This window comes from Phycodurus eques, chromosome 11, assembly GCF_024500275.1.
Source record: "Phycodurus eques isolate BA_2022a chromosome 11, UOR_Pequ_1.1, whole genome shotgun sequence".
NCBI classification, from domain to species: domain Eukaryota; kingdom Metazoa; phylum Chordata; class Actinopteri; order Syngnathiformes; family Syngnathidae; genus Phycodurus; species Phycodurus eques.
The window spans coordinates 12690135-12717907 of NC_084535.1; the positions used below are offsets into that span (position 1 = coordinate 12690135).

The 27773-nt window shown below is 40.4% G+C and overlaps 1 protein-coding gene across 3 annotated transcripts in view; it reads right to left on the reverse strand.

Annotated features, from left to right (window-relative positions):
• prom2 (prominin 2) overlaps positions 1-27773 on the reverse strand; it is a 41435-nt gene extending 13662 nt beyond the window's left edge. Inside the window, exons 1-24 of one of the 3 annotated variants that reach the window (XM_061689342.1) lie at positions 27650-27771; positions 26200-26494; positions 23726-23784; positions 23376-23581; positions 23180-23300; positions 21222-21285; positions 21070-21138; positions 19979-20148; positions 19600-19662; positions 16241-16322; positions 16023-16170; positions 15780-15932; positions 14714-14837; positions 14547-14629; positions 12265-12349; positions 12046-12159; positions 9345-9407; positions 9158-9274; positions 6857-6889; positions 6717-6776; positions 5205-5273; positions 1259-1348; positions 1066-1172; positions 602-869 (exon numbers count right to left, since the gene is read on the reverse strand). In XM_061689342.1, the coding sequence (XP_061545326.1) occupies positions 860-869; positions 1066-1172; positions 1259-1348; positions 5205-5273; positions 6717-6776; positions 6857-6889; positions 9158-9274; positions 9345-9407; positions 12046-12159; positions 12265-12349; positions 14547-14629; positions 14714-14837; positions 15780-15932; positions 16023-16170; positions 16241-16322; positions 19600-19662; positions 19979-20148; positions 21070-21138; positions 21222-21285; positions 23180-23300; positions 23376-23581; positions 23726-23784; positions 26200-26407 (2298 nt within the window). In that variant the 5' untranslated portion in view covers positions 26408-26494; positions 27650-27771 and the 3' untranslated portion in view covers positions 602-859. Of the gene's footprint in view, positions 1-601; positions 870-1065; positions 1173-1258; positions 1349-5204; positions 5274-6716; positions 6777-6856; positions 6890-9157; positions 9275-9344; positions 9408-12045; positions 12160-12264; positions 12350-14546; positions 14630-14713; positions 14838-15779; positions 15933-16022; positions 16171-16240; positions 16323-19599; positions 19663-19978; positions 20149-21069; positions 21139-21221; positions 21286-23179; positions 23301-23375; positions 23582-23725; positions 23785-26199; positions 26495-27649 lie in introns of those variants that run through there. The other 2 variants (XM_061689340.1, XM_061689341.1) reach the window with 2 other exon arrangements.

Genomic DNA, 27773 nt, shown 5'->3' on the forward strand with positions numbered 1-27773 from the left:
CTGTCAGCAAGCTACAGGCTTCACTTTATTATGGAGCTGGCTACATATTTTAGTTCATTACAGATTTTTCAAACTCTTGAAACTAAACTTTTCAAACTCCACTTTCATTAATTTACCATATATCACTTGTTTGTAAAATGGTTTCTATTATCCATCCATTTTCTGAGCCGCTTTTCCTTCACTAGGGTCGCGGGCGTGCTGGAGCCTATCCCAGCTGTCATCGGGCAGGAGGCAGGGTACACCCTGAACTGGTTGCCAGCCAATCACAGGGCACATAGAAACAAACAACCATTCGCAGTCACAGTCATGCCTACGGGCAATTTAGAGTCTCCAATTAATGCATGTTTTTGGGATGTGGGAGAAAACCGGAGTGCCCGGAGAAAACCCACGCAGACACGGGGAGAACATGCAAACTCCACACAGGCGGGGCCGGGGATTGAACCCGGGTCCTCAGAACTATGAGGCTGACGCTCTAACCAGTCGCCCAGCGTGCCGCCTTTCTATTATAGATGTTCAAAATATTGTTTTATTATTTAATGATTTTGTAAAATGTATTGATATCATATGTATAGATGTTCTGGACGCAAGGCTTTTCAAAGGCTATTTTTGAACAATTTATGGTCTTTATTGCTGACAATAGGAAAATGCGGGTCCCAAGGTGTGGGTCCCAACATTTAGAGCCACTGCCTTAAGGTTATTGTCCCTTGACTTTTTTTAAAATCGATGCTTAGTGCTACATCTGTGCCAGGGTGTTTTCGCAAAATACATTTTTGTGCCTTCAGAGTGAGTCCATCTTCTCGAGTGAAAGCCACTGTTCGCTCTCAGGATGGGGATCATGTTGTCAATGCCGTCGTTTTCGTTACTTGTCACTGGAGATGACACAGCAGCAGGCCAGCAATGCTCAGTTAGTTTGTCAGAGAGGTATTCATTGAACTAAGTGTTGTACTTTTTAACCCTCCTGAACCATTTTAATGTCCAACCAGGAAGGCCAGACTCATATGTGAACCCCAGACCTCCGAACTGTAACATGGAACATGGAGTGGAGACTGGTGTAAATGTACTCACTCATCAGAATACTTCATTCTCCTGTAGTGCTTTGCTAGTTTCATGGAGAATATGATGCTGGGGATAATGAAAGTCATGCACCAGCCAAGACTGAACCAGAAGGCATTCTAAAGGTAAGAGAAAACACGTAGGTCCAACCCACAAATACAAGTAAGTCGTTTATCTTATTTATTGCCTTTTGGTTTTTGCTCACCAGAGAAGGGACAAGGTACGAACACAGGATGCTCTCAGCAGAGTCCACAACCTCAGCAACACGACCACAGCGGCCAAACTTCTCGGTAAGCTAAGGAAAAGCAGTGTGGAAAAAAATAATTTGTAAGTTGTTTTTTTTTATGATAGCTTTGTTAGTAGTAGTTTTTATTATGTTAACTAGCTTTTCAGTTTGTGGTTAGGTTATTTGCAAGTTTGGTTAACGAGATAGCAAACGTTTCAGTTTCATAGTTAGCATGGTAGTATCTTGAAACCACCGCACGAGAGGAAGAATATCCTTTTAGAGACAGAAGGGGAGGTTGTTGAGCGTAAACTCACAGCCAGTCCCCGGCGCACCCCGGAAATCTCGCTGCTCTCTTAACTGGGCTTCGGGAGCTTTGATGACTATTTTGGAATATCCACTTCTCGGAAATTAATATTCCCATCCCTCACTTGCTAAAAGGACAGAAGCAGCGCGAAAGGACCAAAAACAGCTGAGATTCAGAAGCGACATGTAATTAGCTACATTTCTGCTTGACAGGTACATTTCACCTCTTTTTAAATTTTTAATTGATTCATTGTACTTACTACACTAGCTCTAGCCCCCCCCAGTCAGACCTGTCAATACACCCCATTTCAGGGCCTGAGGTCCTCCAACTTTGGTCTCCATTGTACCTAAATCAATGAACGAAAGTTCATGACATTTCTGCTGTCTTTTTTGAATGACAGATTCAGTGTTACCGCTATTCATATTTACAGCAGCTCCCTCTTTTTGTGCATTCAGGGACACTCCGTAAATGTGAGTGAATATGTTCTTTGGTTAACATTAAAGTAGCATAATTGTGAAAGGGATACTTGGAAAGGTCTTCAGTTAAAACACTATGCAATCACACTGTCATAATGTAATTTTTTTGTTTTGGATTAATTTCTGCTGCTCTCGTATAGTGCAGACGCTTTTTTGATCACTCTGCATGCTTCGTCTCCGTTTATATTTTTCTTGCTGTTAAGTTTGTTTTCCTTCCATTTTTAAACCTGTGGGACTATTTTTGTAGAGTCAGTTGCTGCCATATTCTAATAGTTTTAGATACACCCTCACCATTACATGAGCGTGTCCTGCTAATTAGCACAAGCCTCGTATTAGCAACAAGGCCAGCAACAAGATGCCTCCCTTTTCCACTAAAGACTCACAAACTGCTACAGAAGTTGGGGGTCCTGGAAATGAAAATTCATCGCCTTGTAAATGGACTGTCGGGGAATGAAACCATTATATCTATGTCTCTGAATGGTGACCTGGTGCATGCTAACAGACAGCCAGTTAGCCCCACAAAGAGGATGTATGTATGTAGACTGTGAAGTAATAATCATCCAGCAGTTCTCCCTAGAATTTACTGAGAGCTAAGCCTAAAGATATGGGACAGCATCCAAAAAGGAGGACAGACCAGCTGGCTATCGTCGAATCTGGCTGGCCTGCTTTGAGTGCTGCTTCGACCCCGAGAGAGCGGCCGTGGACGGTTGCTACAGTAAAAAAAGAAGTCAACCCAAAACATTTTGCATAAGAATAACAAATAGATTTGAGCCACTTTGACCGTGGCAAAGAATGCTCATCTCCCACCACAACTGAAAGGTATCAAACTAAATCATAAAAAAAAAAAAATGACACCCAAAACGTAAATAGTTGGTGATGGAGATGTCAAGTATGTGAATGGTTTTTGCAGCGAGAACATCCAAGTTGTGTCTTTTCCCAACGATATAATGTCTATAAAAAAAAAATCATGGAGATTACTAATGAGCACCCAACTGTGAATTCTGTCATTATACACACGGGTGGGTCTGGCTGTTGTCAAGCAGCAATCAGGTACTGAAACGAGATTTCAGTGATCTCCTAACAAAGTGTAATGTTTGGATGCTGAGGTTTCCTTAAGTGGACATCTCCCAATGGTACGATGGAGATGAGTGGATCAAAGAAGTGTGTACAGTGAGCTTCATTGACAATTTCTGCATTTTTGGAAGCGCAGACATCTTTACAAGACAGACAGTTTGTCTCGATGAAGTTATTGGCTGCCAACATTTACTGTGTACGTCATTAAGCGGCACGAAAGAAAAACATTGGCCTTGTTGACGCGGCTGAAGGCCAAAAGGTACTGTAGAGAAATAAGAAATAACACAAGAAGCAAATGGAGTCACCAGCGTCACCCAATCAATCGGAGGAATGAATGAGGAATGAGATGAGGCATCACTTGAATCCCTCACACCCCTCCTCGCCCCATTGGAGCAAAGCCCAATATCTTTCTCGCATCCCTCCTCGCCTGACACGAACATCCACTAAGATGCGAAGGGCCCCTCCTCCACCCTTGAAGAATCTTATCTCCAAATCTTGACTCATATGTGCACATATGTCACATCTGCAAATCAGATACAAACATTCTTCTGCAGAATAAGTCAATGGAAAATCCAGAACCCAGAATAAGTATGGGAAATTTATGGAAGATTTTTCAGAACTTATATCAGTTAATGGTACCGACTACAACTATTTTGTCAATAACGTTAGACTTTAACATGGAAAACAATTCTAAAGAACTTTCTGCTACACTATACTGCTTGATGAATTTTTGGATAAATTCACCTGGAAAATCTCAAATGTCATGAATGCTGTCGCTCCTATTAAAACTAAGACAATCTTGAGGCGACCGACAACACCGTGGAGGACCACTATGATGGTAAAGACCTCTAAATCAAAGTGTAGGAAAGGCTAAAGTATGGAGAAAGAAAGGATCTGCTTCAAAACACACAAGCTCATCTATGAAGCATGGTGGATGTAATGTCATGGCTTGGGCTTGCATGACTGCTTCCGGAACAGGCTCAATCGTCTTTATTGATGATGTAACTCATGATGGTAGCAGCAGAATGAATTCTGAAGTCTACACAACCATTTTGTCTGGCAATTTATCAAAAAAATGAATCCAAACTAATCGGGAGAAGCTTCATCATGCAACAAGACATTGACCCAAAACACACTGCCAACACAACAAAGGACTTCATCAGGGGGAAAAAGTGGAAGGTCTTAGACTGGGCTTGTCAGTCACCGGACCTTAACCCAATAGAGCATGCATTTTACCTCCTGAAGAGGAGACTGAAGGGAGAAACCCCCAGAAACAAACAAGAACCAAAAGAGTCTTTCGTAAAAGCCCAGAAAAGCATTTCAAACGAAGAATGCAACAGTCTGGTGAAGTCAGTGGGTCGCAGTTATTGCAAGTAAGGGTTATGCCACCAAATATTAAACATTCACTTTAAGTTAATTTAATAATGTCTGTTCCAATACTTTTGCTCACTTGAAAAGGGGTGGGTTCAAACAAAAGGTGCTCTGTCCTGAGTTGTTTAAGACATCTCGATGTAAATACCATAAAATAAAAGATGGAATTCTGAACTTTTGTGTCATATTCATCTTTTGATCTGAAACCTAAATGTCTTCAGTATACAATAAAAACAAAGGAACTTTGCCGTTACATTTGGAGGGGACTGTGTATTTCGCAGGTGGCTAAAATATGGATGGTGAGCCACTAAAGGTCCCCAGGCCAAAAGTTGGACACCACGGCTCCTATGCGAATGTTTACAGCACTGATGTGTGACTGCTTAGTATTGCTAGTCCTGCTATTTTTGACAAAAACTGCAAACTATCTTATTGTTTGCTATATAGTGTGTTAACGAGTTAGTAATCTGTTTAAGTTGTTAGTTTCATAGCTTGTGTGGTAGTTAACTTGTTATTTTGTTTCATAGTTTGGTAGTTAGTTCGCTAATTTCGTAACAAGCTTGGTATTTATTATATGATATATATTAGTAATTAGCTATCTTTAGTTAGGTGGTTGTCAATAGTTTGTTAATTAGCTTGTTTGTTACGCAGGTTAGTTAGTTCAGCAAACACAACATGGACATGATGCTTTGTTGAAGTATACCATAACTTTGGCCCAGTTAGCAAATTGATTGATGTTTCTCAGCTGGCAGTCCACCAACTTCTTAATCGCCTGTGGATGACAAAAAGGAATATTCGTCAATGGAATTCTGGGAGTTATGAACAGCAATGTGATTTTTTTCCCCCCCACACTGACTACTTGGATGCGTGTCTGCAAAGAGAGCTTTTGAACACAGGACTAATCTGGCCACAATGAAAAAAAACAATTAAATGGCAAAAGTTGGCATAGTTATTTGGTGAGAATGCAGCTGCAATATTTCGTTAAAAAAAAAAAGTTTAGTGTAAGGTGATTACTTCATTAGAATGAACTATGTTATTTTAAGTTTTATAATAATAAGGGGGAATTATTGAGAATAATTAATTCAAATTTTAGTACAATAAATAAAAGCAGGCGGCACGGTGGGCGACTGGTTAGAGCGTCAGCCTCACAGTTCTGAGGACCCGGGTTCAATCCCCGCCCCCGACTGTGTGGAGTTTGCATGTTCTCCCCGTGCCTGCGTGGGTTTTCTCCGGGCACTCCGGTTTCCTCCCACATCCCAAAAAACATGCATAAATTGGAGACTCTAAATTGCCCGTAGGTGTGACTGTGAGTGCGAATGGTTGTCTGTTTGTATGTGCCCTGCGATTGGCTGGCAACCAGTTCAGGGTGTACCCCGCCTCCTGCCCGATGACAGCTGGGATAGGTTCCAGCACGCCCGCGACCCGAGTGAGGATAAGCGGCCCCCGAAATGGATGGATGTATAAATAAAATTAAATCACAAAGTGTTGTGAAGTCATCAATAATGGCAGGGCAAATAAAGTCAGAAAATTATTGAAAAAAGTGAATTTCGTTTGTCATTAACCTTATGTAATTGTCTGAAAACATTCATAATTATATACGAATAGTCATACTATTAATCATCCATCCATCCATTTTCTGAGCCGCTTCTCCTCACTGGGGTCGCGGGTGTGCTGGAGCCTATCCCAGCTGTCATTGGGCAGGAGGCGGGGTACACCCTGAACTGGTTGCCAGCCAATTGCAGTACTATTAATCAATTACAAGAAAGAAATCTATATACATTCAATATCTATATATATATATATATATATATATATATATATATATATATATATGTATTTTTTTTTCAAAAGCTTAATTTAGTTATGTAGTTCAAATCAAATGTATGTAAACAATGCTATGTACTTCTGCAACTCAACACATTGCGCAGACTGAATAATCTAGATGAGCCCGAAGCAAGACAATAATTAACGATGCAGGTAGATTCGCACTTCCACGCTGTGCGTCACCTATGTTGAATTAACTTGTTACTTGCTGTATATTCTACATTTATGTAACAGCAAATTATTCTGTAATCAATGAGGAGCGCCATATATAATCTCACCTCGGGCCCCACATTGGGTAGGCTCTTTACAAGTCTGTCTTGGAAACGTTTTCCCCAAATAATTATGCTTTCAAGCCAACAACATGGCAAATTGCATGTGCGACTCCACTCACACTGTTGATGTCGATGCTGTGGAATCTTTTTTCTACATTCTGCAGCTCTTCCACAGCATCCTAGAAGTAGGTGGACAGTCCTTTTTATTCATCCATTTAAAATATGCACATCATCATGTATGAGGGGAAGATGAGCTCACCGTTACTTCTTTCTTAGCTGGGTCAATCTTATCCTGCAAGGGAAAAGCAGATGTTGATGAACAGTTACGTGGCAAGTACACACTAGAGCCGATTGGTTCGAGAAGTGGTTAATTTCTTGATGCTTCATGTGCACACTAAACCACCTGCTGACCATCTGTATAATCACAGGCAGCTTTGTGTGACAAATTGCATTTTTGCATCTGTTTTGGCTCTTGTGAATGACTATGTGTTACAGAACATTTTACCAAATAATGTTTGCTTGTGTAATTTCGACAATAGTGTATCAATAGGGGAGATCACCCCCCCAAGATTATATATATTGGGGTGCAGTCATTGTTCCTCTCCCAGTTAGATTTCCTACTTCCTTGGAACACAACATCTCACCTAAGAATAAAATAAATGGTGGAATACAGTTTGACCACCGTCCGCCGGGTTGAGAGTGCACTAATTTAGCGCTGGGGTAGGGCTGCTAATTTAGCGGTCCGCATCCTGTTTTATGATGTCACCGCACAAGCGGTAATCTTTTACACTCGCTCGCTTTCTCTTCTAGCTATACTACACTCTCCACCAGTAGCTTATAAAACTATACTCTTGATGCAAACAAATGGGTAGTTTATTTTGCTGTCAAACCTTGCGGCAAACTCTGGTGCGTCTCGAATCGGTCACGTGGTACAGCCTGGCAGCGAGGCTTCAGATGTCATTTCCGGCTCATCCCTAATTGAAGCCTCAATACACACTTTGCGGACCATGACCCAACCCAACACACTCATCTCGTACCATCATTGCAGTCACATTCAAGGTTAAATTTGTATTTATTTATTTATTTAGGGTTTTTTTTTTGTCTCAGTTTGATATTCTTGGCATTCATTCTGTAGCTTGTTACTTTATTAGGGAGTCATTTTGTTAGTGTGGTTTGCAGTTTATAAAGTAGCTAATTACAAGGTTGGTATGTGTTGTTGTTAGTTTGCTAACTTATTTGTTTGTTAACTAGCTAATTAAGTTTCATTGCAAAAGCTTGATTATATTGGTAGTTTGCCATCTAGTGTTTTTTAATTTTTAATTTAGCATCCTATTTGTCAACTACGTAGCTAGTTTGTTGGCTAGCATGTTAGTTTCACAGCAAATTTGGTAGTACATTGGTAGTAAGCTAGTTCTTTAGCGAACTTAGCTACTTAACTAGCTAGTTAATTTGGTAATTGGATAGCATGTTAACTGGCTAGTTAATTCATTTGTCACCTATAGCTAGTTGTATGCCAAATAGCTAAGTCATTAGCTAACTTGTTAGTTTACTGGGTATGTATGTTAACTAGTTTGTTTGTTGGTTAGCTTTTTTGTTATCACCCTTTGCACCAATAAATTGTTTCAGCAGGGCACTCACACTTCCTGACTGATTGGATATGAACTGTTGTCAGTCATTGCCAACTGTGGGCCTGTGAAGCCCTTTGAGCCACTTTTGTGATTGGCTAGTCAAATAAACTTGACTTGAATCAGGGGTGATGTTATCAAGATAGCAACTGGCATCTCCCTCGTTGGCTGAATTCCAGCATGCTGTACATGCTTAGCTTGGTAGTTTTAGTTTTTCACTTAGCTTGTTGGTTAGCCACCACGTGTCATGGTCTGTGTTTTGGTTTGGGTTTTCCTGTGTTCCATGTTTGTCGTGTGCTCATTTGGTTGTTGTGTCCACCTGTTCTCGTCTACCTTGTGTCGACCAATCAGCTTTCTCCAGCCACTCGTGTCTCGTCCAGGTGTTCCTCGTTGTCTCTGTTTGTATTTAGTTCCCTGGTTTATTTCAGTTCTTGTCGATTCACGGTCGTTGTCACATGTCTTTGCAGTATGTCATTGTCAGGTGTCTTTGTCGCTGTCTGTGCCATGTCATAGTCGCCAGTTGTCGCTCAGTTATTTCACCAGTCATGTCTTGTTTCTTGTTTTGGGTTTACTCAAGTGTTACTTTGTGTTTAGTTTTTGGACTTTGTTAATTTAGCATTTAGACTTTTTCATGATCTTTGTTTTCCTTTGTTTTTGTAATTAAATATATATTTTTTATATACTCCTGCCCTACTGTGTTGCCTCCCTGCTTCCCTGTACTTGGGTCCTCCATGTTCTTGCCTTGCGTTCCTCGCCTTCGGACAAACCCCAAACGTGACACCATGTTAGTTGTCTAGTTATTCATTGTAAGTTTTCTCACTAGCTTGGTAGTTTAGCTTGGGAGTTTATGAACCAGTTAGTGAGTTGGGTACCAAGTTAGATGTCATTTGCTAGTTAGTTTGCTACAAGCAGAGAATAGGGAGCAAGCCACTCACAATTGTTGGTAGGATGTTGTTCTCTATATCCGTCTTAATTTGCCTCAGGGTTGCAGCTGCGTCTCGAAGCTGAGCTGCAACTGCTGCACCTTGATGAGGTACCGCTGCATCTGTTAGCTGAGGGAACAAGATTGGCTGATGTGTTCATATTTCACTGATCAATTGATGGGAAGTGTTGGCAACTCACCGAATTGGCCTTTTCATCGATCATGACAGCTATTGCCTCCAGCGTCTGTACTTGTTCGACCATCTAACAGTCAAAAATATATTACATGATGGAACACTCTTACGAGTCACGACACTAGTACAGGAGAACATGTATTTTAGAGTTAGTTTTACTTTGGGGTTGTTTGCCAATGTTTTTATAGACCTCTTTCGATAGATTTTTTTTTTCAGGCAAAATGTGACAATTTTTCACATTAAATACATAAATACAGCCCAGGATGCCCACCATGATTATGGAGTCCAATTGAGAACATATACTAGTGTCATCTTTTCGTGTAGAGCGGTTGTGTCATAATTGTATTTTCACATGAAAATTATTGCTCAAAATACAGAATATTCAGGGCAAAATGATGTTTTCATGGCAAAATACAGAATTCTCACGTTCTTATTTAGCATTTTATATCAAAATCTTAAGCATTTCCACTTGATATAAAAAAGTAGTAAATTTTCTTCCAACTGGTTGGCACATCAGCATCAGTTCTGAGGGCCCGGATTTAAATCCGGCCTTGCCTGCGTGGAGTTCGCTCGCGCCTGCGTGGGTATTCTCCAGGCACTCCGGTTTCCTCCCACTTTCCGAAAAAACGTAGACATAGGTAAATTCATTCATTAATTTTCCGTATCGCTTATCCTCACTAGGGTTGCGTGCGTGCTGGAACTTATCCCAGCAAACTCTGGGCGAGAGGCGGGGTACACCCTGAACTTGTCGCCAGCCAATCGCAGGGCACATATAAACTAACCATTTGCACTCACAATCAGACCTGCAGGCAATTTAGAGTCCAATTAACCTAGCATGCATATTTTGGGGATGTGGGCAGGCACGGGGAGTACATGCAAAGTCCCCACAGACGAGGCCAGATTTGAACCTCAGCCGTGCCACTATAGGACACACCGGCGACACTAGTGAGGATAAGCGGTTTAGAAAATTGATATAATTTTCATGCACAAATATAGCATTTCCAACCCATGTTAAAATACAGCATTCTAATATGAAAATATGCCATTTTCATGTTCAAATTGCAGATATTCATGTCAAATTATATATTCATCTCAATTAGTTCTTCCTACTCTATTCCAGACTGGCAGTACATGGTATTTCAGTAATTTCCTTTGGGTACTGCATGTACAAAATAACCCCTCCCTGAGCCATCACCTTATCGTTCGTGGTGGAGGGGTTTGTGTGTCCCGATGATCCTAGGAGCTAAGTTGTTTGGGGCTTTACGCCTCTGATAGGGTCACCCATGGCAAACAGGTCCTAGCTGAGGGACCAAGGCTGTCCTTTACCGATTCTCTTCATTACCTTTATGGATAGAATTTCCAAGCGCAGCCAAGGTGTTGAGGGAGTCTGGTTTGGGGATATCAGTATCACGTCGCTACTTTTTGCGGATGTGGTTCTGATGGCTTCATCAAGGAACAGTTCGCACAGTTCACAGCAGCTGGGATGAAAATCAGCACCTCAAAATCTGAGGCCATGGTCCTCAGGAGGAGATACTGCCCCAGGTAGAGTTCAAGCATTGTATGGTCTTGTTCACAAGTGAAGTAAGACTGGAGCAGGAGATCAACAGGCGCATCGGTGCGTCTACAGTGATGCTGAATCTGAGCCAAAAGGCAAAGCTCTCGATATACCGGTCAATCTACGTTCTTCCCTCACGATCATGAGCTGTGGGTCATGACCAAAAGAACAAGATCGCGGATGCGGGCGGCCAAAATCAGTCATCCGGAAGAGGCTCGCATCTTGTCAAAATGCAAAACAGTTTTCATATCAAAATCAAAATAAAATGACCATGTTACAATACAGCATTTGCTTGTCAAACTTAGCTTATCAATATAGCGCATTTCCTTCCATTCATCAGTCCTCTGAACCGCTTCTCACTAGGGTCGCGATTGCGCCTATCCCAGCTGACTTTGGCGTGAGGCGGGGTACACCCTGAACTGGTCACCAGCCAATCACCATGTTAAAGTACAGCATTTTCTTGTCAAAACAGCATTTTGTATCAATCCATCCATGCTCTGAATGGCTTATCCTCAATAGGGTCACGGTTGAGCCCATCCCAGCTGAGAGGTGGGTACACCTTGAACTGGCTGCCAGCCAATCACGGTGCACAGATACCAACCATTCATACACACATTCACACCTATGGACGACAGGCACGGTGAGAACATGCAAACTCCACACAAGACCAGATTTGAACCAGGGACCTCAGAACTGTGAGGCGGATGTGCTAAAAATATATCATTTTGTGCTCAAAAGTATTGTATTTTCCTCTCAAAATACACCATTTTAATACAAAAATGTCTGCCATCATGTCAAAACATAGGATCTTAATCAGAACATAGCTTTATGTCTGAATCTATCATGTCAAAATAAATCTTCATCGCCACATCTTTGTGTCATTCATTTACAATTTTCTGTAAAATATTGTACAATGATTTTTGGTTTTGTTACATATTTTCTTCTTGAATTGTTGCTCATATGTAGTCAGCTAGTCTCAACGCGGGTGGACACTGGACAGACTCCGGATGTTGCTCGTTTAAACTAGTACATTAAAAAATCATTTAACCCCTGTATGTAATCTCAACATAGTGCAAAAGATTTTGCACTATTTTTTACTTCATTTACAAGAAACACACACACACACACAAACACATTGATAATTGGAGCTTACCTGTTTGGAATGAGTGCTCTGGCTCCATTGTAAAGTATTCAAATTATTATTGATGTCGGTGTTGAAGATGCTGGTTTTGGGAATATCTGCGTTGATATTTTCAAAGGCGATGTCCTTTAAGATATGTACATATTTACATACATTGTATATACATGTGTGTGTGTGTGTGTGTGTGTGTAATCATCACCAAATGCGAGAGTGGAAGGAGTTGACTCTTACTTTGGGAATGTGGAGGAAGCTGTCAATGTTATATTTCTCATATAAGTGGAGTACGGACCACAGAGGCTTGTTGTCCCCACAGTCTCTGCAAACATCATCATCTATCAATTACTGTTTACTTGTATCTCTTACCATACTTTATACTGTATTCAATCAGAACAATGCTGCTTTTCAGTCTTAAAGCTACAGTTGTATTCAAAGATGAAATTAAGTTTCTTAACAAGCTAGCTACGTAGGGTTTTTTTTTTTAATTGTTTTTTTTTTAAATGAGAATTGAAGCTCTATCCGAATGGGTATGATCATGTCATTTGTTTTTCAATTCATTCATTCATTCATTTTCCTTACCACTTATCCTCACTAGGGTTGTGCTGGAGCCTATCCCAGCTGACTCTGGGCGAGAGGCGGGGTACATACACCCTGAACTGGTCGCCAGCCAATCGCAAGGCACACAAACAACCATTCGCATTCACATTCACACCGGAAACCGGAGTACCCGGACAAAAACCCACGCAGGCACAGGGAGAATATGTAAACTCCACACAGGCGTGGCCAGATTTGAACCCGGGTCCTCAGAACTGTGAGGCAGATTTGCTAACCAGTCGTCAACCGTTTTTCAATTCATAAGATAAAAAATAAATAAAGAACATGAAGGAGAACGTTTGGTCGTACATCATTGAGGATATACAGTAAATATACGGATGGAGTATCATAAAATGAAATGTACAAACAAATACAATTACAAGAGGTCCAAATCTCCACTGAACAGATAAGGACCCTGTATTGAAATACATTCCCCCCATGTTTTATGTCTGCAAGGGGAAGAAAAGCTGGGGAAGCAAGAAGACCACCTGTGGCGATAGCGATAAAAACAAAAAATATCACATTGATTTCCTTACATGATATTTTAAAATTGAAAACGGTTAAAAAGTGCTTCAAAACTAAGTGCCATAAATGTGAAGTTAAGTGAAAGTGTTAAATTAAGTACAAATGTTAAATCTAAAAATCTTGATATATTTAAAGGTTCTCCTCAGTTCTATACAGAAGGAAAAATGTCCGGTTAATGGGTTGGTGTTTTGTTATTTCTCTGGTGATTAGTGCACAGAGACATTCCTTAATGTCCACCTGTGTGTTGTAGTGGACATTACGAGGCTAGTGGGACACATTGGACCTCAGCACGTTGAGTAAAATTGTTCAAAGCTTACGGGTTTGTTAAAATTCTAAAAACGGAATCCTCACCATATTCCAGTACTGTACCGTCAAGGGGTGGTTAATTGACCCTTTCCTGTGATGTCATACAACTTCCGATTTTGAAGACAGTCGCCCTGGGTGCCACCCCCCCACAAATGCCGCCTTGAGCAGCTGCCCATATGGCCCATATCAGAAACCACCACTGTATACAGCATCAAATGCTTATAGAGGCTCGCTCAGTGTGTCCAAATATACAATCGCTCAATGCGGGGAGTGTGTTGGCAACTACATTTTTATGCAATAATCTGGTACAATTGGGTTCAACTGCAACACACAGCGTGCGGCAGGCTTAACCTAAAATTGAGTTCAGAACGATGCGAATGGGGATACACTGCTATGTTATTGGTTGCGCCAACAAAGGTGGGCGGTGTATGGCATCGTTCTTTCGAGTTCCAGCTGCCATCGAGAATCAGTGCGAGAAAATAGGCTGTCAATATACCGTTCCTAGCTGGTTAGGACGCGTACAAGAAGAAGAAACTTCTGTTGTTGTTGTAATGTCTTAGAAAGTCCAGCGAAAATGGGGCATGGTTTATTCTTGTTATGCCGGAAGTGAATATATATTCTTTTATTTGTAAGGCCTATTGGCGATCATCGCACTTATCATACCGCTTTCCTGAAATAACAATCCCCTCCAATAACTTCTCAAAGACTTATTATTGCAATGCGAAAATTGCACCCATCCAGAGTGGTCCTCTCATGTTAGCAACATTCATATATCATCCACGGTATCGATGGAGGGAAAAGGTCCAGGGGAATTTACTGATTCAGCACCCTCTAAAAAAAGGTATGCAGACGGTAGGCGTGTTTTTCGTGGATGTTGATCAAATAGTGATAGGATTTATTTTACCAATGATAACAGGTTTCCAATGAATGCTTTGAATACATTTTATTAATATGAACACGGTTGAGGTTGCATGTTGGTGTGGCCCTCGACAAACATTCTCGTTTGTTTCCTAGCCCCTTAAAATAAATTGCACACCTCTGGTCTATGAAGGATTGGAATGCAGAATAAACTTATGCATATTTTCATGTACCTGTATACATCGGAGAGCGTGATGTTGCTTTTCATATTTAAGATTTTAGCCAAATCCAAGGATGGCAATACAGTTGGAGCAAACTGTCAGAAGAAAAAAAAAATCATGTTCACGCGTATGCATGTTACATTGTTGTTGTTTTTTAAAACATTTTACACACGCTTTACCTCAAGCAGTTCTCCGCTGCTCCAGGGCCGACACACCAGTGTGTTAACATTGCCGCCTACCAAGAAGAGCAGCGTCACAGCCAACATGAGCAGCCACGAGAACAGAAAGCTCACACTCACTCCGCTGTAAACAAGAAGTTGAGACGGTTACTTCTGACAAGCACAGACAACATCTGCTTATTTGTGGGCAACCGTCTTGCCACAGTTTTTGCTATATTAGCCTGGATTTGTTTTCGTGATAATGGTGGATTCACATATTTATAAGCAAAATATGTGTCATAGAAAAACTTTCAAAATGCATACATACCATCCAATTGGAATAAAATACAGTGAACTATTTGCAGATCTCTATTCAGTGAAAAGGTCTTTTATATATATATATATATATATATATATATATATATATATATATATATATATATATATATATATATATATATATACTGTACTTAATTTTAAAATATAGTGAATTTGAATGCATTTAGTAGCTTTTCACGTGAACGCAGCACGACTACTCAAGTGTTTCTTGCTTTCCTATGTGAGTGCTAATGGTTGTTTGTCTTTATGTGCCCTGTGATTGGCTGGCAACCAGTTCAGGGTCTACTCCGCCTCGTGCCCAGCGTCAGCAGGGATAGGCGACAGCACGACTGCGACCTTGTTCAGGATAAGCGGTACGGAAAATGGATGGATGGATGGAAGTGCTTCTGGCGTTGATCGTTATTGAAAAGTCGTGGCAAACTATTGCTAAAAGTCTACGAACCCCGTTACATTTTTTTCTGTATATACTACAGAGCAACTTCTGTCTAAAACACACAAAAATACAGGAAGGAAATGGATTGATGGCATTTATTAGGGAAAATTTATACTACAGTAAATTGATTAATGCGCTTGGTCGTGAAAAAAATTTAACTGAAGGTAAGGTACAACTTTATAGCTCACTTTAAACAATTTTATTGGTGGAGGTAATTACTTGCAGTATTTTGTGAACAGGGATTTCAAAACCAAGTGTGAAAATATGGTATTTTTATTTTGGAAGGACATTAGTAATTTGGCCAACATCACTCACATCATGAGGATTATTCCACCACAATTGGCCAGGCAGGAGCGTGTTGTGGGATCTTCAGTTTGTTTGAGACCTAGGGGGCCCAAGACGAGACCCAGGAGGTTACAGAGGACCACCAGCAGGACCAGGCAGCACAAGGCGATGCACACACGCCCCCTGGAGAAGAAACAACCGTGACAAAATTGATCTCATCTCCTCTCCTTCCAGCGATCAATGACACATGCTTAGGGTTAAGCCTTAGGTTACCTGATACTCTCCGCTCGTTCCACCTGCGGGTCAAACTGTCGGATGTCTTTGCGCAGCTTATTCACAGGGCCCAATAACAGGTTCTCGTTTAAAGAGATGCTTTTTACCTTAGTGGATATCGTCTGTTTGATTGTATCCAGTTGTGTGGCTAAAGATGAGGAGGCGAAATGAGTAATGTGATATTTGACGCATGGCGAGAGAAGGCCATGATCACTCACTGTCCAAATTGCTGGTCACACTCTTCATGTCACTCTTGATGTCTTTGAACTGCTCAATCGGCAAACAAGTCAAATGGTTATGCTGTTTTTATGCACATTAAAGATGCTTATTGGTCAGAAACACGCAAATGCATTTTGCACATCCATCCATCAATTTTCTATTCAGGATTGCTTAACTTTGAGCCACCTTTTGTGTCAATCGTAGCTGTCTTTTGATGTCTCTGAAAGCTTGCCACATATTGCCAGGGGGATTTTCGCCCAATCCTCAAGGTAAAACTGCTACAGTTCTTTCTTTGATTTGTGCTTGTGAACAGCAATGTAACTTACAACCCCAATTCCAATGAAGTTGGGACGTTGTGTTAAACATCAATAAAAACAGAATACAATGATATGCAAATCATGCTCAACCTATATTTAATTGAATACACTACAAAGACAAGATATTTAATGTTCAAACTAGAGATAGCAAATAATCATTGTCTTAGAATTTTATGGTTGCAACACATTCCAAAAAAGATGGGACAGGTGGCAAAAAAGACTGAGAAAGTTGAGGAATGCTCATCAAACACCTGTTTGGAACATCCCACAGGTGAACAGGCGAATTGGGAACAAGTGGGTGCCATGATTGGGTATAAAAGGAGCTTCCCTGAATTGCTCAGTCATTCACAAGATGGGGCGAGGTTCACCTCTTTGTGAACAAGTGCGTGAGAAAATAGTCGAACAGTTTAAGGACAATGTTCCTCAATGTACAATTGCAAGGAATTTAGGGGTTTCATCATCTACGGTCCATAATATCATCTAAAGGTTCAGAGAATCTGGAGAAATCGCTGCATGCAAGCGGCAAGGCCGAAAACCAACCGTGAATGCCTGTGACCTTCGATCCCTCAGGCGGCACTGCATCAAAAACCGACATCAATGTGTAAAGGATATCACCACATGGGCTCAGGAACACTTCAGAAAACCAATGTCAGTAAATACAGTTCGGCGCTACATCCGTAAGTGTAACTTGAAACTACGACGCAAAGCAAAAGCCATTTATCAACAACGCCCAGAAATGCCGCCGGCTCCTCTGGGCCCGAGCTCATCTAAGATGGACTGATGCAAAGTGGAAAATTGTTCTGCGGTCCGACGAGTCCATATTTGAAATGTTTTGGGGAAATTGTGGACGTCGTGTCCTCAGGGCCAAAGAGGAAAAGAACCATCTGGACTATTATGCCAACATCTGCGATGTTATGGGGCTGTGTTAGTGCCAATGCCATGGGAAACTTACACATCTGTGAAGGCACCATTAATGCTGAAAGGTACATACAGGTTTTGGAGAAACATATGCTGCCATCCAAGCAACGTCTTTTTCATGGACACCACTGCTTATTTCAGCAAGACAATGACTAAGCACATTCTGCACGTGTTACAACAGCGTGGCTTCGTAGTAAAAGAGTGCGGGTACTAGACTGGCCTGCTTGCTGTCCAGACTTGTCTCCCATTGAAAATGTGTGGCGCATTATGAAGCGTAAAATACGACAACGGAGACCTGGGACTGTAGAACAGCTGAAGCTGTACATCGAGCAAGAATGGGAAAGACCTACAAAGCTTCAACAATTAGTGTCCTCAGTTCCCAAACGTTTATTGAATGCTGTTGAAAGAAAAGGTGATGTAACACAGTGGTAAACATGACCCTGTCCCAGCTTTTTTGGAACGTGTTGCAGCCATAAAATTCTAAGTTAATGATTATTTGCTAAAAACAATCAAGTTTATCAGTTTGAACATTAAATATATTGTCTTTGTAGTGTATTAAATTAAATATAGGTTGAAAATTATTTGCAAATCATTGTATTCTGTTTTTATTTATGTTTAACACAACGTCCCAACTTCATTGGAATTGGGGTTGTAATTGGATTGATGTCTGGGACTACTAGGCTATTCCAACACATTTATGTTTCCCCTGAAACCACTCCAGTGTTGCTTTAGCAGCAAGCTGTCGATGGGCCTCATTCGCTAATAAATGTGCAGAAATGTTCTCACTGCACACAGGTTGACACGTGCGTGCTGGCCAACTTTTTTTGCACTACTCTGCGTATGTTAATAAATCATAAGTCACTCTCAATGACAAGTGTGTGAGCTCCAATCTGCAAAAACCACGCCCCCATTTCCCGACAAAAGGACATTGAAAGTCAGAGATTTAAAAAAAAAAAGTCATGCCAGATGTCTTCAAAATAATTATAATATTTCTAAATTTTTATCCTATTTTTTAAGTTGGTAAAGCTTGCTACGACACAGAAGCTGACAGCATATAATAATCATGTTAAGCATTTTGAATTAATTCTGAAGTTATATTAAAGATTGTGGTACAAAACAATGTACAACAAACAAATTGAGAGCCAAGAATGAGCAAACATTGCATGCGTTGTTAAAATACTTTGTAAGGAATAAATAAAGCACAGCAAATAGGCCTTTGGAGTTGATAAAGTTCATGAAATTTGTGTTGCAAGCAAAAGAAAATATATGAGACTTATGCCAATTGGAGTGCCTTACAATGCAACCACGCCAGTGGCGATGTGTGTGTAAATCCATCAATTTACATCTCAGAAAAATATATAAATCAGATAATAGTGATAAGAAACAATCCTGAAGCCATTGAAAAACCTCTGCGGCGGGCAGGGCACATACTGTACACTTGAACAGAACGAAAATAAAAGTGACGAGAAGTGTCCTTTAGACAGTTATTTAAGATATTAGTGAACTCAGTAGGAAATTCATCTTAATTATAAGTTATTATTATTGTTCGTATAAATGAATGTAGTTCCATTACGTTATAGTAATGTGTTGTTTTGGGGAAGCTTTTTCGGACGCTGAGCCTGCATTATTTGTGTGTATACGAAATTTCACTGCCATGTTACACTAAAGGGATGGTTTTCTTGGGGTGATGAGATGTGGTGATGAGAAACACATGTAGCCTATTTATGACAACTGAAGTGGTAACTTAGGTGGAGTGAGTTGGGCATTGTTGTCCAAAGACCGCCTACAGGACAGGGAGGAAGTACATTTTCACATGCTGAAAATCAAATAACCAGCATTTTCAGCATTGGCGCAATGCATTATGGGAAATATTTGATAATCTGCTGAACATCATTACTCTCTATTTAAGATGCATTGGAGGATAGATACACTCAAAGGATGATAGGGAATGACATACCTGTATGCTCACTTCACATTTCAACACTACCAAATGGCGAACTGTTAATTATGGAGTGATTTTTAAAGCCCATGTCACATAAATGTTTGTAAGACACATGGGAAGTGTTTTTAAATTATTAGAGAAAATTAGCATATGACTTCATGAAATAATATGATGAACTGACCTTAGCGGCGATATCAACCTGAGTCAAGAATTTTTCCAATTTATTCGCTGATTCATCTTTAAACTGTAGAGAGAGAAAAAAGACAGTGACATGTTAGGCAGTAAAAGGGGGCAGCAAGAGTTGTATCACAGCTTGCGCGAAACAGATGTTATCTATTTTTTCTGTTGTCATTTTTTTCCCCAATGGCAGATTTTGGCATGTGCAAGATGTGCAACCACACAGGGCGGCATTATGTTGCAAACTCCCAAGCCGCCATGCAGCATGTTTGAAACGAAAGTGCCACTCGCAGTTCGTGATATTCAAATACCTAAAGAAATACTAAAAAAAAAGAAAATTTATTAGGACAGTATAAGTACAGTATGTTTTTGTTTTTACTTACTTGTTGGTCGTCCAGTAGAATTTCATCTAGACTTTTCTTCACTTCTTGGCAATTGCAAAGTTCATTATCCAGGGTACTACCCATACTGGTCTTAAGATTCGTCAACTTGGTCGCCACATCTCCCATTTTAACATTCAGCTTTTTCTGAAGCGACGTTAGCTTTTTCAGAGCTGCCCATGCAAATGATAAGTAAACAGATAAGCAACGGTGTCCGCACAGTTTGGAGCAAAACACCTAAAATACACATTCTGAGGCCTTTTTTTTTTTTTTTTTGTGAACGATCAGCCTCAACACATTTCACTCTTACGCAGCCAGAAGTCGCTCAAATGATCAACGAGATGTGTAAAAACCTATTTCGTAGAATGGCATTCACTAGCAATAAAGGCACTTCGTGTGTTAGAATATGCTCAACACAAAGTCAAAAAAGACTGCAAGCGGGAAATTTCCAACCATCTCTATCCACCTAGCTACATGCCCACTTGACCAAAAGCACAAAAACAACATATTCACCAATTTATCTAAACAAAAAACTATTGACCTTTACAAAAACTACCTACCGACACAAAAACTACTTACCCACTTCCATAAGAAAAAAATCCTGCCTACCTCCCTACCTACCTAAACAAAAAACTACCTACGTACCCATCAATCCAACTACCAACCTACACAAACTACCTATCCTAGATGCTTACCTAAAAAAAAACTACCAGCTTACCCATGCAAACACCTACCTATCCACATACAAGTGCCTACCTACCGAAACAAAAACTACCAACCTACCTACCTACACCAAAAATATCCTCCTGCTTGCCTAAAAAAAAAAAACAACTACGTAACCACCACCTAGAACTATTTACCTACCAATTACCTATCAACCTAAACATTAAGTACCTACCCAACTACCAACCTATACATACCTACGCAAAAACTTTCAGATGTTATGTCTAATAATCTGAAACAGTTGTCAGTCTGATGCAGTGCAGTTGTACACATGGCGCCTGTCTCTGCTTGTCCTAATGTTATGAGAGTGATGCAATAAGCGTTTCACACGCTCATTTAGGAACAGGACACAGTGTGCAAATGTTTCATACCAGCTGTCAGCATTTGAGGGGCATTCATGTCGTCTCCAAAGATCTCGTTACTCAATATTTCACCACTTCCTGAAATGAGAAATATTTGGCAAAATGTCATTACACAAGGTAACAAACATGAATACATCTAAATTGACTCTTCGGTTCGTTACCTTGTATGCTTGTTTTTACGGTATCCACAATCAAAAGGCCCTGGTTCACTACATGATCGACTTGCTGTAAACAGGAATATCATTCATAATCCATTACATGGTGTTGGGATACATCTTTTAGAAACATAGGACATCATAGTAATATTTGGCAACAAGTGAAAATAAACTTTCTTACGATATGATTTATTGACCCTGGGCTTGAGGCTATTCTTGCAAGCAGGTACAACACGGTGATCTGAATGAGTTCAATCAAGTCGGAGTACCCCTTGAGCTAAGGGCGTGGAATGTAGGACTGCACGATATTGTGATGTGTAAAAATACAGGTTTAATATACTTGTACTCGTGACGTGAAAACCAGGTCACATTTTCTTATTCCCTCTATTTGGACAGTTAGTTTTTATAATAGCTTTAGTAGAAAGGAAACTATGCTCAGTAGAGCACAAAGGTATACTGCGTTATTAAGCAGTTTAGATTTCAAGGTATAATCTCTTTTTTTCATGCCCAGTTATACTGTATAGTCATGAGCGCATTCGTAACAATTTTTTAACACAATATTAATATTTGTGGCAGAGTGGCCCGACGGAAGCCTCTCCTCAGTGCAAGACACATGAAAAGCCCGCATGGAGTTTACTAAAAAAAAAAAACACCTGAAGGACTCCAAGATGGTGAGAAATAAGATTATCTGGTCTGATTAGACCAAGATAGAAATTGTTGGCCTTCATTCTAAACGGTATGTGTGGAGAAAACCAGGCACTGCTCAACACCTGTCCAATACAGTCCCAACTGGCAGCATCATGCTGTTGGGGGGGGGGTTTCAGCTGCAGGGACAGGACGACCAGGTTGCAATCGAAAGATTAATGCGGCCAAGTACAGGGATATCCTGGATGAAAACCTTCTCCAGAGTGCTCAAGACCTCAGACTGGGCCGAAGGTTCACCTTCCAACAAGACAATGACCCTAAGCACACAGCTAAAATAACGAAGGAGTGGCTTCAGAACAACTCCGAGACTGTTCTTGAATGGCCCAGCCAGAGCCCTGACTTAAACCCAAGTGAGCATCTCTGTAGCGACCTGAAAATTGCTGTCCACCAATGTTCACCATCCAACCTGATAGAAGCTGGAGAGGATCTGCAAGGAGGAATGGCAGAGGATCCCCAAATCCTCTGGTGAGAAAAACTTGTTGCATCATTCCTAAAAAGACTCATGGCTGGATTAGCTCAAAAGGGTGCTTCTACTAAATACTGAGCAAAGGGTCTGAATACTTATGGCTGTGTGATAGTTCAGCTATTCTTTTTTCATAAATCTGCAATATGGGGTGTTGTGTGTACATTCATGTGGAAAAAAGGTGAATTTAAATGGTTTTAGTAAATGGCTGCAATATAAAAAAGAGTGAAAAATGTAAGGGGGTCTGTATACTTTCTGTACTTGCTATTCCTTAATAGTGTGGCGCTCGCATGTTAGGATGGGAGTTTAGCCTAGCAGCTAGCGCATTTGGCTCTCACTTGGTGATAGCGATTGTGGTCCAGATTTGAACCCAGTGTTGGCAGAACACCTCTGTTGCATTGTCTCATTTTTAAGTTCTTAATGCACACAATTGTTTTAGCTCCTCCCACTATGAGGTAACGTCATATTCGTCTGTGGTGATGTGCAGTTGATTGATGGACAATGAGGGAAGAGTGTTGTGTGTTAGGACCCGTGGGACATCTGTGAGTAGGTGCGTCAGTATCTGGGTGTGAGCTGTGGCTGACAGCAGCTTCTGCGCATGTTCATTGTATTTCCTGGTATGTGATTTACTGTTCTAGTGTTCTATGAATACCTGAAAATTGCACAGGCAACTAATGCTCCTTTTCCACATGCAAGGGCATTATAAATTGAATTGCAATATAACAAGGCAACACTGTCTTCCCAAAATGCATTTGAAAAAAGGCCTCCGTCCCCTAATACACAAAGTGTATAATACCGGAGACAGTGTCGTGACAAAGGTGTTGATGTTGTCAAAGGTTTTGTCGAGTTGAGTGCGGCTGTGGTCCAGGCTCTCTTTGAATGCTGTGTTACTTCTGAACATGCAAATGTTCCCAGCTCTGCAAACACAAAACCCAACGTATTGCTCACGTTACACACAATGAGCCACCGTGCTGCCATTTAAAAAGACTTACAAGAGGATGAGCGTAGTGACGACGGTGCTCCAGTACAAGGTTCTCCTGTGCAACTGAATGGTGGGCATCTGCTTCTGGTACATTTCTCCCCCACAGTTGCCACAGCAGCGGCAGCAGGCCAACACAGAGCCCACTAAGGGCATCAGAAGGACGTAGAGGATGCCTATGACTGCGCACAACACGAAGCCCACCTCGTAGGACAACACCTGATCGTGCACAAATTTGTATGGCTGTTGTAACAATGCTTCTTATCAATAACATTCTATACAGGTAGGTAGGTAGCAAGGTAAGTTGCTACTTTAGATAGGTTTTTCCTATGTTTTGTTATTTAAAAATAAACCTTTACTCACTCCTTTAATAAAAGCGTCGTCTGTTAACGCCTCAGAGAGTATTGCTGTCTTGATCAGATCTAGAACAAGCAGAGGGGAATGGTGAAAACTTTTTTTTTTTTTTTTTTTAAATCACAGTTCAATGCACAAGTTATTCCAGACTAAGAATCGCAGCGTTTCAAAAAGGGATGAGTGCAAGTGTAGCGTATATTGGTTTGGATAAAAACTTAATTAATTTTGAAAGGGGGGTCAGCAAGTAAAGTGATTGATGTCTGCTGAACAATGCATGTGGACATTAAAATAACATTGAAACCCCACGCTTATAACAAACAGAACAAACCTTCAGGAATATTTAAATGTATACCATGATGCCTGTGGAATTGCGTTTTTACAGGTTGCCTTCTGGATTTGCTCCTTCTGAATGTCCCATTGCATATGATAACCTGTAAAACTGATTGTGCCAAGAACACTAGTTTAGAGCCTGTGCCAGAACTATAACAATAGTTTGTTATTATGTTTCTTTCTTTCATAAGCATGGGAGAGTACAAAGTTGGGAGTATTTTAGATGAATATATGATTTTCAAACCCATTTTTACGGGCCAAAACTGTAGACGAAATTCCAGCCAATGGGTGTGGTCTTCTCCACTTCCCGTCGCTTTGACACACCCCCTGGGTATTTAACCCTTCGACTTCCGCCTTCTCCCTTGTTTTCTTCATGATGAAAGTTACCCAAGCCCTCCCCTTCCCCTTTTCTTTGTTCGAAAGCGCAGTTTGGTCAACGCGAGCCTGTGATGGCGACTTGGCTTCTCGGCCTACTTATTCACCGCCAGGCAATCAGAGAATCTGCTACGAAGAGTACAAGGTAGTACATCTGAGAAGGAACAAAAACACCACAATCAAAACCTGCCCTCGTCAGACCTAAAACCAACAAAGGAGCACATTAAGGTGAACTATTAACTTGGGGGAAAAAATTTAGAATTCCAGGCAACCTATTTATTAACCTCATCCACTGCACAGGTCAAATTCATTCAAATCCCCATGTCCATCCTTTGCCCTGATATGGAAATGGTTGTTGTTCAGTACTGAAAGTCTGAATAGATTGCATTGAATTGAATTATAATTTAATTCTATTTCAAACATGTCGAGTGATGTAAAAAAATATTTTAAAAAACACAGGCAAGATTAAAATAAAAATCTTATTATACTCATACCCCGATCTCTACTTCCTTATGATCCTTTATTACTTTGTAGGAACATTAATACAATACTCTGAGTATAAAACTGGGAAGATTTGATCCAAAACCGTATTCTTTTATACATCAATTTTGGATATTAATGAAAAGGAGAAAAATAACAACTACAACTAAATTAACAAATAACCATAGCAAAAAGAAAAAAAACCTATGCTTATATACATAGTTTGAGGTGAAGCTGGACTCTACTAAGCATACGGCAAATCTTTTGACATTACAATTTTCAATTTATCAGCCAAGGAACCACAACGAAATGATGGAAGTAGCATGAACATAATTCTTGTAATAATTCAATGTGATGCTGTAGCGTACCATGTTGCTCATTGTTAGAAAAAAGCAGGGAAAGTGTGTTGCACCCTTTGACTGGAAGTGTGGGTGTTGAAATCTTCCCAGGGGGGAAAAAGTGTTGGTATCGAAAGCTTTCACCAGGAAAAGTGGCTTGCTAAGTAGGAAAGTAGAAAGGATGTTACATAGGTAGGTAGCTAGGTAGGTAGGGACACTGAGGGTCACAACAGCCACTTTACCAGCATTGGGGTTTTGTCATCTAATTTATATACGTCTTATTTGCCTTGGTTCTCTGACCTTGACTGTGTTGCACACGTCATCTGAGCTTTGATATTTGCACATTCAATTAATACGTTTTATACTGTTTATACCATAGTTTTATTTAGCTTTTTATATTGATGTTATTGTGTCTTTTGTAGCACCGCAGGCCCTTGGGTACCGTAATTTCAATCCTTTGTATGTGTTAGGCATATTGAAGAATTGACAATAAAAGCACCTTGAATCTTGAAAAAAAAAAATTCAGTTGCACATGATTAATACATGGTAAACTGACAATTCTCCCAAATAATATTCTGTATGTCACTTTAACACATTTTATGTGTCATCCACACTAGGGTCGCAGGCACGCTGGCGCCTATGGAGGGATGGATGGATGTTCAAAATAAGTATTCAAAGGACTTTTTTTCAGGGTATCACTGATCACATTTAAGTCATGTGCAACCAATGTACAAGTTGGAATTAAGTAAACTCGAGGACTTTTTTTCTCAGAGTAGGTAGGTAGGTAGGTAGGTAGGTAATAATTGAATAATTGTTGAAAATACCCCAAATCATTCGTTGTTTGCTGAACTGAGTTCTCGGCTAAGTTTTGTGCAACTTTACAAGTATATTTTCCCCCAAAATTGTGATCAAATTTCTAATTGTTTAACTTGTTTAAGGCTCCTATAAAGCAATACTAACCTTTAGGAAAGGGGTTGGGCTGGATCATACCGAGGAAGCCATTAACCGTTGCAGCCATGAAGCCGGTGGTATGGTCAGACAAGTCGTAGAACACAAACTGGGGCATGTCCGTTGGGTTATATGGTCGGCATTCTAACTCGGCTGTGCAAGTCCCCAGAAGCCATAGTCCTACTGCGGCCCTCAACAATGCAGCCATGCCTTGCCACATGCTCCTGGCCCTAGCGCCAATACATGAAGTCTTGCTGATTGGTCAAGGGCGCTTACATCAGGGGTTCCAAGATGGGCAGTGTCTCACCTGCAACCAGCATCACACAGGGGAAATCTATGCATGAGTCACAAAAACAGGCAGTCGGGCTTGTCTAAAAAAGCTAATTGTGTAATGCTCATTTCTTATTAGTGCCACTAGAAAGTATGGACTTTTAAACAGTACTGGCGGATAACAGGAAATATACATGATGCCAGGTATGGTTCTGTGTTCCTAGTGTAAACACAATGAAATGCTGTGTACACCTAAAACACCAGCACTGCCTCTACAATTACAAACTGGTTTCATTCCAGCTAGACACAGCAAAGCATTTAGATGTACAAAAACTTGATATAAAATCTCAAATCAAATATGAACGATTACATTTAAATATCCATCCATCCATTTTCGACACACTTATCCTGACTTTGGGTCACAGATGGGCTGGAGCCTATCCCAGCTTTACTTCGGACGAGAGCCAGGGTTCACTCTGGACTGGTCGCCAAGCCAATCACAGACACATTTCAATAAATTAGAATAGTGTCAAAGCTTAATGTTTCTTCAATTGAAAAAGTGAAATTCATATTATATAGATGCACAACACTCCATCAAATATTTCATATATTTAAACGTATAATTTTGATCATTCGAGCTTACAGCAAAGAAAACCCCGAAATTAACCGTCTCCAGAAACTACATTATGCAACAAGGAAGAAACAATCAACAATGATAATAATTTTTACTGTAGAAATTAGGCAGGAATTTGCCCTCTGAAAAGTATTTCCCAAGTGTTTAATGAATCTATATAATGTGTGAGTACTGAAATAAATTGACTTTTCTACCATACTCTAATTTGTTGAGATGTACCTATTAGTAGTTTTACGTCAGGATCACTAATTAAAAAGAAATGTATTTCCTTAATATCCATCCTTATATGGACTACAGGCCAGACATATATAATAATTGTCAAACTTGTCAAACGTTTGGAGGATTTTGGTGGCATTTTCCACGTTTTGGATGACTTTGTGTCAAATCCTGTACAGTACATTTTACTTAATAGAGGAACAAATGAACACTCCTACTATGTGCAGTTACAGGAAACCCTGGAATCAGAGCAGTGAATAGAAATCACTGCGTTGATTAATAAATTCAATGTAATGTAAAAGAAGCAGTGCAAAAGACACTAAACAGAGATCAGAGACTCACCTTCCACAGCTCAGTAATCTCCTGATATGCGACACTTCTGCGATACTGTATGGTCTGCCGGTTGTCAAGTTGACTGGGCGGGCGCTCCCCCAAAGAGCAGCGCTGCCACTGGGAGGAAGGTGAA